General features: G+C 36.1%; 1 protein-coding gene across 9 annotated transcripts in view; it reads right to left on the bottom strand.

Annotated features, from left to right (window-relative positions):
- Nucleotides 1-14,034, bottom strand: part of CADPS2 (Ca++-dependent secretion activator 2) — a 563,764-nt gene that overhangs the window by 15,734 nt on the left and 533,996 nt on the right. For all 9 annotated transcript variants that reach the window (XM_011995959.1, XM_011995960.1, XM_011995964.1 and 6 more), the window contains one exon: nucleotides 11,627-11,734. In XM_011995959.1, coding sequence (XP_011851349.1) covers nucleotides 11,627-11,734 — 108 coding nt within the window. The remainder of the gene's footprint in view (nucleotides 1-11,626; nucleotides 11,735-14,034) is intronic.

The raw sequence follows: 14,034 nt of genomic DNA, 5'->3' as shown, positions 1-14,034 counted from the left end.
TCTATAATAGTAGACAGGCAGCTTTTCAATAGACAAAGGACAGATGAATACTAGAGCCAGATTCACTGTTGACTTGAATCACATATTTCCTTAATAGAAAAATAATTAAATACATGCTAAAGCTGTATAAATCATTGAAAAGTAAACAGTTGGATTTGGCCAAAAAAATTTAAAACAGGACTCAAATGGGGCTTAAAATGTGACAGTCTAATTTAATTCTAGGTGATGAATGAAATAAAAGAGAAAGCACTATAAACTGGTAAACTTTCAAATCTATGTACATATATGAGAATACACACACACACACACACACACACTCACTCACAAAGCTATGCTAACACTATGAGTTCAGATGTTGATGTACTCAGTCCTCCAGAGGTTATCCCCCAAGCAGGGAGCTGCCTGTCTAGCATATGCTCAGGTCTAAAGGTACTCATTCTGAGGCTGTGGGGTATATTGGGAGGCATGGGTGGCTGTGCTGTCTGTGTATTTTCACCACTAAGTGACATGTCCTGGGTGCCTTCTACGCTTGTTGGCTTTGTGAGCTGTTTTTAAAGAAAGGCAGAAAAATATTGTTGCTGTGGAAATAGTGACTTCTGTCTGCAGGGATATATGAGCTTGTTTGGGAGCTGATATAAGCCTGGCTTTTGAACTAAGAACCCAGGAAGAATAGAGAGCAAGGGTGTGCTCTTATCTCACAGTCACGTCATTTGATGCAGGTGCTAGAACTGGATACAAACTTTGTGTTGGCTCTAAACCTTTAGCAAGTTCACAATCATCCACTTGAAGCAGAGGGAGAAATAAACAACTTAATAGATTAATTATTAGTATCTATTTTGAAACAGAATTGACTTTCAGTTCACTAGAGTAATTTCATTAAAAAAAATCTGTGGATAGCTATTCTTCAGATAAAAAATAAAACATTTTATGTGGAAATAAAAATTTTTCAAAAATACCCATTTGGTAAGCTCCCTTGTGGCAAGGACTTGGTCTATCTTGTTTAATACTGTATTTCCAGCCTCTAGCAAAGTGTGTGGTCTAAAAAGTGCTTGATAAATATAAGTTAAATGATTAAATAATTAATAAGAGGGGTTTCAACTTTCTATTCTCACTAGATTCCTACTGAGTCATTGTGACATAGATAGCCATCTCTATGGGCAAAGCCAAGGCCTGAAGTTTTAATCTCAACATTCCCCACCATTTTTTTACACATAGTAATTGAATGATGAGTTTGTTTTCTAGATCTTATAATGTAAAACATCAATGAAATGGATATTTTACATTAATCAACATGTACTTTTACTGCCTCAAAAATAAATATTCTACATCAATAAACTTATACATTTATTGCCTATCTTTTTTTGAGACGTAGTCTCGCTCTGTCACCCAGGCTGGAGTGCAGAGACACAATCTCAGCTCACTGCAACCTCCACCTCCCGGGATCAAGTGATTCTCCTGCCTCAGCCTCCCAGGTAGCTGGGATACAGGCATGTGCCACCACACCCGGCTGATTTTTGTATTTTTAAGAGAGATGGAGTTTCACCATGTTGGCCAGGCTGGTCTTGAACTCCTGACCTCAGATTGTTGCCTGTCTTTAAGATATGTAGCCAGTGAGAGAAAAAGTCAACAAAAACAAATACAGGGAATATATGGAACTACAGAGGTCAGTAGAGCAAAAGTATGGGAAAGTTATATATTGGAATGAATAAATAGAAGGCTTGAAAGAATCTTGTTCAGCCACATTCAAATACTGCATCCTATCCTTGACTCTAAACCCTAAGCATGACAGAGAACACTTTGAGAAGTTTCAAAGGACAGCCACAAAGATGATTAAAGGGCTGGAAAAAAAAGGCCTACAGAGTGAAGTTAAACAAACAGGGATTATTTATCCTAGAGTAGACAAGTATGACAGGTACCTTAATAACAGTCTTCATATTTAGGAAGGATTATTCCTTAGAGGATGCTGGCTACCTGCCTTTTGTTCTCCAATGAGAGAAAAGAGAGAAATGGGTTTAAAAATCAGCATGAAGAATGTAGGTGAGGTAGGGGTGAGAACTATTTTTTTCCCCCAGTGAAATATTTTATCTGTAATAAGAGAGCAAAATTTAGATGATGTGTTATCTAGGGCTGCACTAAGATCAGGAAATTCAGGGCTCTCTCTTACAGGTTAGGTGTTTATACAAAAGTTTAAAATTATTTTATATATAGTTTCCTGCAAATGCATTCAATAATCACATGTAATGATGGTTCTGTTGCTTCCTTACACAGATTTTTTTTTTCTTTACTTGGATTTAGTCAACATTGGTGACCTGGCTGCCACTGCTGTGCCCACTTGTGAATGGTCTGACCTTGCAGAAGGTGTGATTCACAGAGGGGAATACAACAAGCCAGCATAGAAAATGGCTTTAAAGCCACCATGCCATTTGTTTAAGAAGTTAGGATGGAAGGGATGGAGGGTAGTAGCTATCTGTTCTACGAAAACATTGCAGTGGTCAACCGATAGAACTGCTGGTCTCAGGGGAAGCCTAGGCATTTCCATGAACAAGGCACTAGAGACCAGTTGAAGTGCAAGCATGCAAAGTCACAGGCTCTACATAGAGAGGTCAGAATTTCTAGACCATCTTAAAGATGAAAGATACATGAAAGCAAGGCTAAAAAACGTTCAAAATGCTCAACATGTTCCTTATAATCAATTCAGCAGTCTTTTATAAAATCAGTAGAGGAAATATTCTAATTTCTTCAGTGACTTAAGCCTTTGTTACTGACTCAGGTGGATGAACGCAAACATACATTTATGCAATTGGTGTTTAGAACAATTTCTCCATGAAAATGAAAGTTGTGTCACCTTCCATTCATCAAACACAATTTTACCATTGTTAAGAGAGCTTAGGTGATCAACATTTTCCTTTTTCCTATTCAAGCAAAATCCTCTGGTCAGTCTGCATGTGGAATTTCTTTTTTTTAATTCTAGGCACAATTAAAGGTGAGTTAAGGCTCTGGTGGAAATCTAAAGAGCATCAGCAAATCTGAGCACTGCTCAGCTTTTGAATTGCTTTTCTACTTCTCAGTTCTTTTAAATGGTTTTCTATGGCAGGAACATTTTTCTTAATTAGTCACAGCTAATTAGTGTTCTGGCATAGACAAGTAATCAGAAATGTCAGAGCTGCAAGGCTACATCTCCCTAATCCTTTGATAATAATTTAGCCTCCTGGGAGGGCCCCAAGCTGCGGTAAGTAGTGACTGACAATAAGGCAAAATTAGGTGGGCAGCAGACCATTAGGATAGAAAAATAAAAAGCACTACCAAATCCTGCTGAGCACCATCAGGCAACTAACTGCACTGCCAGATGAGGTGCCTGTTTAAGCCTGTGTTGTTAATTAGCTGATTCTACCAGACCTGCCACATATGTCCAGGTGCCTCATGCAAAGATGTGTATTTCTGGGAATGTGCCAAATGACAATTGTGTTCCATGATCACATTTCAAGAATCTAAGCAAGAAGTCCACATATTTCTTGAACATTCTTTTGAATTATCAAAGAAAGAAGATCAACAAGCCATAATACACTTTCTGATTGAGTTTCTTTTAGGCAATTGGGCATGCTTATCTCAAGGTTCTCAGGTTTTAATTCACCAACAGCTCTGATTCAAATGAGGGCCTTTGGCCTCTCTGAACCACGTCTGGACTTGCCAAAGCTATTTTGGCATACACCATACATCAAAAGTTGATCCTTTTATAAATTCTTACACTTACAAATAATAACTTAACATTACAATGAGGATTATTAACTCAAATGAACCAGACAACTGTAATTCGAGAGCAGAGGTTTTAAAGAGAAACAAACTTTAAGGAAAAAAAAAAGCTGAGGAGCAGCTCTGTATGGCATCTACTGAGGCAGAGAAGACAATACAGAAACAGGCTTGGCTATGACTATCTTAAAACAGGCCAAACAACTTCAGTTTGAGTCCAAATACCATAAGTAAACCAAAGCAGGATTATATACAATGAAACACAACAATGACAACAGCTGGAAAACAATGTGTTAAAAGCAGCTAAGTAACACATTGCTACAACATGTGAGATGAATGAGGCACTCCTCCTATCATACATATAACCAAAAAGTTAAACTTTTTATCTACCTTTAGTACACAATGAGGTACTGAGGTACACAACACAACGATGTTTAGAAATAAATTACCTCGGCTGGGCATGGTGGCTCATGCCTGTAATTCGAGCATTTTGAGAGGCCAAAGTGGGGAGACTGCCTGAGTTCAGGAGTTCGAGACCACCCTGGGCAACATGGTGAAACCCTGTCTCCACTAAAGTACAAAACATTAGCCAGGCATGGTGGCACACACCTGTAGTCCCAGTTACTTGGGAGACTGAGGAAGAATTGCTTGAGCCTGGGAGACAGAGGTTACAGTGAGCTGAGATTGCACCATGCACTCTAGCTTAGACTACAGAATAAGACTCTGTCTCAAAAAAAAAAAAAAAAAAAAACCCAATAAATAAATAACCTCAAACGGCCTCAAGTACATCACTGTACTCATATCATACATCCCTTTCTACTGATGGAAAAGGAAAATAATGGCTATGACATGGGAATAATATTAGTATTTTAGTGTTGATAGGAAAATCATGGTTGGGCATACTGGTACAACAGTTAATTATTATATATAATAGTACTTTTATACAAAAATAAAACCAAAATGAAAATACCCTAATGGGAATCTATACTAATTTATGAAGACCATATAACAACTATACAGTTATTAAAAAGTGAAACATAATTGAAAAGAGGAAAACTGCTATTTTAAAACCGACATTCACATGTAAGAAAGTTTCCCATTTTTCTTTTTGAGACAGGGTCTTGCTCTGTCAGCCTCAAACTCCTCGACTTGGATGATCCTCTCGCCTTAGCCTATGAAGTAGCTAGGACTACAGGAACACACTATCACGCTAGGCTAATTTATATATACATATATAAAATATATATATATAAAATACATATATATTATATATTATATATAACATAGCAACAAATAACATAACATATAACATAGTAACAAATTGTTATATGTTGCGCTATATGTAATATATATAATATATATTATATATAGAGAGAGAGTAACAATTTGTTGCTATGTTGCCCAGGATCTTCTTGAACTCCTAGACTTAAGTGATCATTCTCAGGTTGACCTCTTGAAGTGTTGGGATTATAGGCATGAGCCACCCTGCCCAGCTAGAATACTTCTATATCGTGGAATTATAAGACATGCAAGAAGGCAAAGATGGTCTTCCATCTCAGTGGGTTCCAGCCTGCATTCCTATTAAACAGGCTGATTACATACACAAAGAAACTCGCCCAAATAATATGATTGAAAAAGTACATTATCAGCGCTAAAAGCATACAACCAAGTGTACTGTGAAAGTTCTATTTAATGGTCACTCTTATCTATGTTTTGTTGATTTCAATTGTGTATTGTGAAAGTTCTATTTAATGGTCACTCTTATCCATGTTTTGTTGATTTCAACTATTCTCAGGAAATCAACATAGTAATAAACAATCTTTAAATACATTAAGAATAGCAGTGTTAATCTTACCAAGAATGAGTAAATTCTCACATCAAAATGTTGGGCACTGATGTGAAACACTAGCTCAAAAGTTCTGGGCAGGCTGGGGGTGGTGACTCATGTCTGTAATCTCAGCACTTTGGGAGGTGGAGGCAGACAGATCTTCTGGGGATAGGAGTTTGAGACTAGCCTGGCCAACATTGTGAAACCCTGTTTCTACTAAAAATATAAAAATTAGCCAGGCGTAGTGATGCATGCCTGTAGTCCCAGCTACTCTGGAGCTGAGGCAAGAGAATCATTTTAACCTGGAAGTGGAGGTTGCAGTGAGCCGAGATTGCACCACTGCATTCCAGGCTCAGTGACAAGAGCAAAACTCCATCTAAAAAAAGAAAAAAGTTCTGGGCATATCCCCCTTTCTTAAAATTTGGGAGTCCAGAGGCAAACAAGAGCATGTAAGTGCAAAATCAGTTTCATTTTGAGAAGCACATTCGGCTACAATATTTTCATTATTTTCTTTTTATCTTACACTAATAGGCTACTGAATCCATTTATATAGTATAGGTCAATTTTACTTAAAATGTTTAATTTAGAGTTTCTTTACTGGAAAGTAAGCATTCTTTTCAGAGAAAGTCCTGGGAAATTAATCCTTTATAAAATGCTGTTTGGATGAATATAACTGATTAACTATCATTTAAAGAATTACTTTAAATTTTACAAGACATCATAACATTAAAAAAATCTTGTGGAGATGAAACTCCTCCACAATTAAACATTTAATCAATTTATAACAAAGAGCATGTTTAATCTGCATGATTTACCAATTAAATATTGTACCCTGATGTGTCTTCAGCATCATGAGAGCTAAAATGAGATAGTTCCCAAGGGATTCAAGGTGGGCAGTGCCCAATAAATGCACAATGGTTTAGAGAATTAGGTAGGTTTAGTGTCTATCTGGGAAAATAAGATGTGCTTCAGTCAACTCTCAATTACCTCCACATTTCAACATTCTCGAACCTTGGAAAATGACAAGAGAAATGCTGTTGTGGTCATTACTACAGATGTCAGTTTTGACTTCTGAAACATCACTACTTTCCAGCCCAGAGAGCCAAAGCTCTGAAGAAATGTACCGGCATCTCTGCTGGCACATGTATACCCATGTGTGTAGCTTGTGCTACATGTTCTGAAACCTAAGAGAGTGAGCAGCCACTCTGCCTAGGAAGAAACATCATAGTAGGCATTAAAAATGGAATTGAAGAATTAGAAAATCTTAGTCATACTTTTCATATTGGGATTAGGTTGAAGTTGGTTTTGATTTGATAAAAATTTTAAAAAGACTGCTGACAATGATGTCTTATGTGTTTAAAAAAAAAAAAAAAAAAAAGACATTGGGGTAAGAGAGAGAGCCTCAAAGCAGAAAAACTTTCTTTTGGTATATCATGATCTTTCCTACTACAGGATAATTTCTTTCAGGTTTTCTTACCCAGTAAGTCACTTTTTTAAAATTGGAAAAGTAAATGTAGCATGTAAATTATAAACTTAGCATGTGCCTCAGTAGCCACGTGAGAGGCAGAGATACCCACTGTTTAAAACATCCTGGTCACCTGGAAACACTGAGCCTGAATACAGAGTATATGTATTGCAACTTTTTAAAAAAAATTTTGGATTTCAGAACCACAGTGATAGATATACACAATGTCATATAGCGCAGCTATTTTTGTAGATAGATTTTCTTTTCTATTAATCTACTGCACATGCTACTGCTTCTTGGGTGGGACACTTTGTTTTCACCTGGCTATCACAAAATAACTTAGAAATTACTATTCTGAAGTACAAGATCCTTTATGCAACCAGTCCAGTAATTTCTGTCATCATTGCTAACATTAAAATTGGTTTAAAATCTGGAAGAGTTTCAGAAATCATCTGGAGTTCCAGACCAACATCTTTAGTTTACATGTACTAAGTAAACTGAGTCTTACACAGATGGCATAACTTTTTCAAACTCAAACAGATATTTAATGGCAGAACTGTGGTTGGAACTCAAGTTCCTGCATTCTCAGACCAGAGCTTTTCCCATAACACTATTGTATCATTTCAAATTTTGTAAGTCAGAGGTAAGGTAGAGACAGCATAGATTTTGAAACTTGAGAATACGATTTCAAAGTTTAACTCAACAATCCACAAATCACTTAACTTCTCTGAGTGGGAGATCGTTTTAACCTAAAAACAGGAATAAAATGGGATTGACGGGATCTAGCCTAGGAGCTTGGAAATGATATAGGTGAAGCACCTAGCACATTTCCTGGAACAAGGAGGTGGCCAGGGAATGGTAGTGGTGAAAGCTATGGCTATTATTTTGATAGTTTGAAAAGATTAAGGATGTACCTTAAACAAACTTAGTTTTCTCTGTTAACATCATGGACCTGCTATAATTTATTTATACTTTTAAAAAATTATTTCTGTTTTAAGCAAAAAGTGTTTTGTAAATGTGACTACTTAGGAAGTGAATATAATGCCTTCACATTTGTCTTAATATTAGCTTTTGTGACCCTCAAAGGATACTTTTAATTTTAATATTTCAAGATTTGATGTAAAAATTGAAGATTATCCTATTTATGACCTTTAAGGTAATGCACATTTTATTCATTTCCTCTTTCATACTTTGACATTAGTGACTTGTTATTGGAGATGGGAATGATAGCAGCAGTGCAGAATGCTCCAGAAGCAGATTTTGTGTGGTAAATGGCTGTGTAGGTTGTACACTGAAAACTCTTGAAGATATCATTCTCATTCCTAAATAATTGGGCACAAATCTAGGGCAATGTCATGTTTTTGGTCTTAAGCAATAGCACCTTATTTAAACCAAACCCTGGGGTATTTCATCACAAAAATAAGGAACAATCAAGATGTTTAAATGATCAAAAAGTTATAGAGGTCAGGGATACTGTGAGTAGTTAGTTACTACACTCAGGGGAAGTTCCACAAACTTTTTAACATAGCCGCATCACCTGCAAAGACTATTTAGTAAAACATGCTTTCCAAAAATGTTGGGGGCAGGGTGAATATGTTTTGCAGACTAATTGTTTTATATAAAAATAGTGTTATGTGTGGTATTTCCAAAACTAAGTGAATTTCTTGAAGAGTTTAAGCCCTCATGTTGCATGACCCGGAAACTGTAGCCCTTGTTTTCTTATCTGGGTTGGTTAAAACAACTAAGTTTTAACTCATTATAATATGTGTGTAGGCATGTTTTCACTTGCATCTGAAGATAACAAGATCCATTTACTTACTTATATAGGAAATACTCTAATTGGAATAGCAAAAGTTTGTCGTGATGCCTGAATGAAATTATTCTCTTCAATCTTTATCTGTAATAGGCTAAGGTTGCTAACAGTATTTATAGGGTCATTATTTTCAACTGTTTTTTGACACCTAACAATATTATTTTAGGCTCTAGCCAAGTGGATTTCCAATAATTATATAATGTCTCTCAGTAATGATCTGTTGCTTAAGATACACATTCTACTTTACCTTTTAACACGTACTTGATAACCTCTCATTTTCTAACTGTAATTGAGGCAAATTCAGTCTTGGCTAATTAGGGGCTTTTAGATTCCCTCATACATGTTATTCTTGATGACAAATCAACAGAATTAGGGCCTATTTTTATTTTTAAATAAAGTAATTAAAAATGTCCAATTTAAAAATATTAGAATGTTTAAGGACATTACAATTATTTTACAAATAACAAGTCCAATGTTCTACCGGGGATATTCAAAATACAAAACCTTCATAACCAAAACAGAATGATTGCTTATTAAGGGTTACTTTTAGACCCACAGCCATGTCAGATGCTTAGGTATTGAATGAAAGTATATATAACAAGGGCAATTAAACTAGTGTCATATTTTAATGTTGGCCTCCTTAGAGCCACTTTAGTTCCCTCTGTCTGTTATTGTTGCCACAAAGAAAGTCTTCCAAAGAACTTCAGTGAATGAAGAGGAGTTGGAAGTAGAGAATAACTTCAAGGAGAAAAAACTACCTTTATAATGAACTGATGGCAAGAATGGATTGCAGTAAATAGGTCACCAAGTCAAAAAACTGAAGATGTTCAGAAGGTTCACCCTCTCCCCTTGACAAATCTATCTACGATGGTCTACTTATAGAATGGCTTTAACTCTTCATCATAGAAGATGTGCTTTAGCTATTCTAAGAAGAAACATAATGGGAATAACATCAACTCAATTTCCCTCTTCTGTTCAACAGTTTTGAAAATCACCACATTAGCAGAAAAAGTAAAAGAGAACTTGGAAATGGAACATATGCTTGTAAATTCAGAGCAATACCAAATGGAAGCAGAATTTGCTAATATGGTTTCAGTATTTTGTAAAAGAGCCAGCTGGATGGATAATTTTTCTACCCCTGCAGGGCATCAAAGCATTTAGAAAATCATTTTTTTCACACATATTAACACTTAGCTTATTAAAACAGGTGATACTTTTTATTGTAAGATGGCCTGAGTAAAGGGTAGAAACAGAAAACATGAAAGGTAAGATTCATTTTGACCACCCAAACTGACAGTGAACACTGACACGAGAGACCATGGCAGAGAGGATGACGTAGCAGGACCTTCTGTAACTGCCACAGCTGAAGTGTCACCATGAAGCCCGTGAATTGCTGTTACGAAAACATTTGCAGTAACTTGCATAATTAAATGAAACTGCCAGAAAAGCATTTCTAAAATGCAGAGAAGATGTACATAAATAAATAAGCTTCAAAGCAAATATTACATTTAGGAATCTGTATTGTGGTGAATTATGCAAAGTTATGTCACAAGCAAAGTATCATTTCCTTTGAACTGACTGTAAATTACAAACGAATGACAACATTGTTATTTAAATTGACTGCTCTCTTAGTCTCCTTTACAGATACTGAATAAATGAAACATGATGATCACAGCACACAAAACCACAATCCTCATTTCTAGGCATTGTCATGCCTAAATGAAGACCTTAGTGCTGATAAAACTGTAATATTGCATATTTAGCACACATCAGTACTTTATATACAGATAAAAATGTTCAACAGCAGAGTGGCAGACACTGGGTTTACTGTAGCTTATTTGTTTAACTGTAGAATATCATATTGACTCAAAACATCTTATAGTAGGGACCACATCCATTAGAACATGATTCGGTTTATGTAATGCTACAAAAGGCAAGTGAAAAGATGCTGAATACCATAGTAAAATTATTATTATCTAGCTTGTTATAACTAACCTCAGGTTTTTGAGACTCATTCTAATGGTGACAATTTTCATGTAGAAAAGGAAGCTAATTAAGGCTTCCATCAGCAGTCAAAATAAGTATAAAAATTATCAGCGATGTTAGCTACAAATGAAGAGGAGTTGGAAATGGGGAATAACTTCAAGGAGAAAAAGCTTCTACCTTTATAATGAACTGATGGCAAGAATGGATTGCAGTAAATAGGTAACCAAGACAAAAAGCTGAAGATGTTCAGAAGGCACCCCGCCGTCTCCCCCGGCCCACACACCAAAAAATATATCTTTGATGGTCTATTTCTAGAATGGCTTCAACTTTTTATTTTTTTATTTAGTCATTTTTTTGAGACCAAGTCTCACTCTGTCACCCAGGCTGGACTACAGTGGAGCAATCTTTGCTCACTGCAACCCCTGCCTTCCAGGCTCAAGTGATTCTTGTGCCTCAGCCTTTCAAGTAGCTGGGATTACAGGTATCCATCACTACACCCAGTTATGCCTTTTTTTTTTTTTTTGTATTTTTAGTAGAGACAGGGTTTTGCCATGTTGGCCAGGTTGATCTCGAACTCCTGCTCTCAAGTGATCCACTGGTCTCAGTCTCCTAAAGTGCTGGGATTACAGGCATGAGCCACCACGCCTGGCCGGCTTCAACTTTTTAGTATAGAAGATAAAGGATCATAGAAAGGAGAGTATGCTTTGCAAACATAGCATCAAAATTCAACTTTTCTCTTTGCAGTTTATCTATGGTGTCAGCATACCTTGCAAGGGAAGTTACTTACATCAAATAACTTTTCTATATACATTTCCTCATTGACCTTTTCTCGAAGAATATCTTGGTTTTGCCGAACAAACATAATATAGGTGTCTGCCAGATCCATTCCTGGTTTCTGTTGTGAAGGACAAGCAGGGGGAACAAAATAACATCAGGTCTCAATTGTGAAATTATTATTTAATCACACCCTGAAATATAATTTTAAAACTTACAGTCATAACATGAGCTTAAGAGTAAACCAACCGTGAGCATCTTCAATACATTCCATAATTAAAGCAAATAAAAGTTTATTACTAATGTTCACAACTTGAGATCAAATTGAAAATACAGAGTTGTAGATCTGTAGATATCTTTTTTGTTTGTTTGTTAAATGGCTATCTTGAAAGGCCAGTATGTCAAGCCGTATACATGAACAAATTTTTCCAAAAATTTTCCATGTGTAATTAAATTTATCAATTGCAAATACAATTTACTTTGCATCATCTCTGGCTGGCTTATCAATAATATTTAAAAATGTGTGAGTACCATGGCTCATGCCTGTAATTTCAGCACTCTGAAAGGCTGAGGCAGGTGGATCGCTTGGGTCCAGGAGTTCAAGACCAGCCTGGTCAACATGGTGAAACCTCCTCTCCACAAAAAATAAAACATAAAAAAAAAAAGTAGCTGGGCATGGTGGTATGCGCCTGCAGCCCCAGCTAGCTAGGAGGCTGAGGAGGAAGAATTGCTTGAGCCTGGGTGGTTGAGGTTGCAGTGAGCTGTGATCGTGCCACTGTACTCTAGCCTGGGCAACAGAGCCAGACCCTGTCTCAAACAAACAAATGAAACAAAATAAAACCAAACCAAAAAGTGTTAGCTTTCCTTAGGGTGCCTCCCTCAACTGTTATGGGTGTTCAAGGAATACAAACTAAATTTTTTTATTAAGCTGAGTAAATTATGAGGAAGATATTGGGGAAAAGATTTAATATATTACAAAATGAAATATAAAATATCTTGTGGATTATCCATTGCTTCTACTCAATATTTACCAATATTATCTGAACAATTTATTTCCTTTTAGAAATGTGATAAGAGTATCAATGAACTAGTTTCCTATGTAGAGCCAAAGATGTGGATTAAATACCTTTCCAAAGTTATCTAACATTTGGTGTCTTCTAATAGTAGAGGAGGTAATACAATTTCTCCTTGCTATAGATGCTACAAAGTCAGTACTAGGAAGGGATAGACGCCTGCATGGCTGCTAAAGACTTTTTCTTCTTGATTTATATTTAGCTCTTTCGTGAACTTCATGTAGCTGGACTAGATAATGAAAACTCTTGCTTGTGCCATCTACACCTGGGGTTTGTTCCTCATCTGTATTGAATTATTGATTAGAGTATGACATTAATAAGAACAAAATGATAAATATCTATCATTATGCATATCTGCTACAAGTTAGATAGGTAGATCTATTAGATTAGGTAGATCCATCTACCTAATGATAGATAGGTAGAACTGATGCTCAAATAAGTCAGTTAGCCTTGCATCATTTCATATTCACAGAACACATCTATAACCTTTGTCAGCAGACTCATTTGCAAAAGTAAATATTATAAGAAAATTAGGTGAAAGAGGATATGGGCCATTTAACTATTACCATTGCTGGAAAAAACAACTCAAGGTATACATGTGAGTGATGCTAGGACAGTGGTCACATCTTCTCTCTAAATGAAACAGAGTTCTTGCCATTTTTTTTGGAGGGGTCATATTTATATAACATAATAAAATTGTCCATCTCTTAACCAATATATAGTATAGGCAATGAGCATGTCTTACTTATTCCATTTATAAAAAATAATTTGATTTTTTTGTTACAAAGTTATTTCTGTGCAGTAAGAATTACTGCAATTTCTTACTGCTCTTATATGTAGCCTAAAGGTCAATATATACCACATAAATTCAAGGATCCTTTCAACATCACCCTGATACAACATTAGCTGTAACTTGAAATAACTATATAAATGTCTTTACTAGTCTTTCCTTTAATAGCATTCATACACAATGTTGACAATCTATTTTCAATCTAATGGAGGCAACTTATCAAATTCATTCCTTCACTATTCTAATAATTCTCATAAGCAATGTTTGAAAGTTTAAACAATTACAGATAGTCAATAAAAAAGCTAGACTGTTTTCTTCTTTGGGGCAGGGGAGATTATACATTAGTTTTTCCAGTGAAGAGGCAGGGTAATTTGTACAAAGATTACTACTATTAATACTTGAAGGAGGCCGGGCGCAGTGCTCATGCCCTGCAATCCCAGCACTTTGGGAGGTCGAGACGGGCGGATCAAGAGGTCAGGAGATGGAGATCATCCTGGCTAACACGGTGAAGCCCCAAACCCCGTCTCTATAAAAAAAATTAGCTGGGTGTGGTGGCTT

The sequence above is a fragment of the Mandrillus leucophaeus genome, unplaced genomic scaffold (assembly GCF_000951045.1).
Source record: "Mandrillus leucophaeus isolate KB7577 unplaced genomic scaffold, Mleu.le_1.0 Scaffold5, whole genome shotgun sequence".
NCBI classification, from domain to species: Eukaryota; Metazoa; Chordata; class Mammalia; order Primates; family Cercopithecidae; genus Mandrillus; species Mandrillus leucophaeus.
The sequence above is the reverse complement of the archived record's forward strand: the minus strand, read 5'-3'. Positions and strand labels throughout refer to the sequence as shown.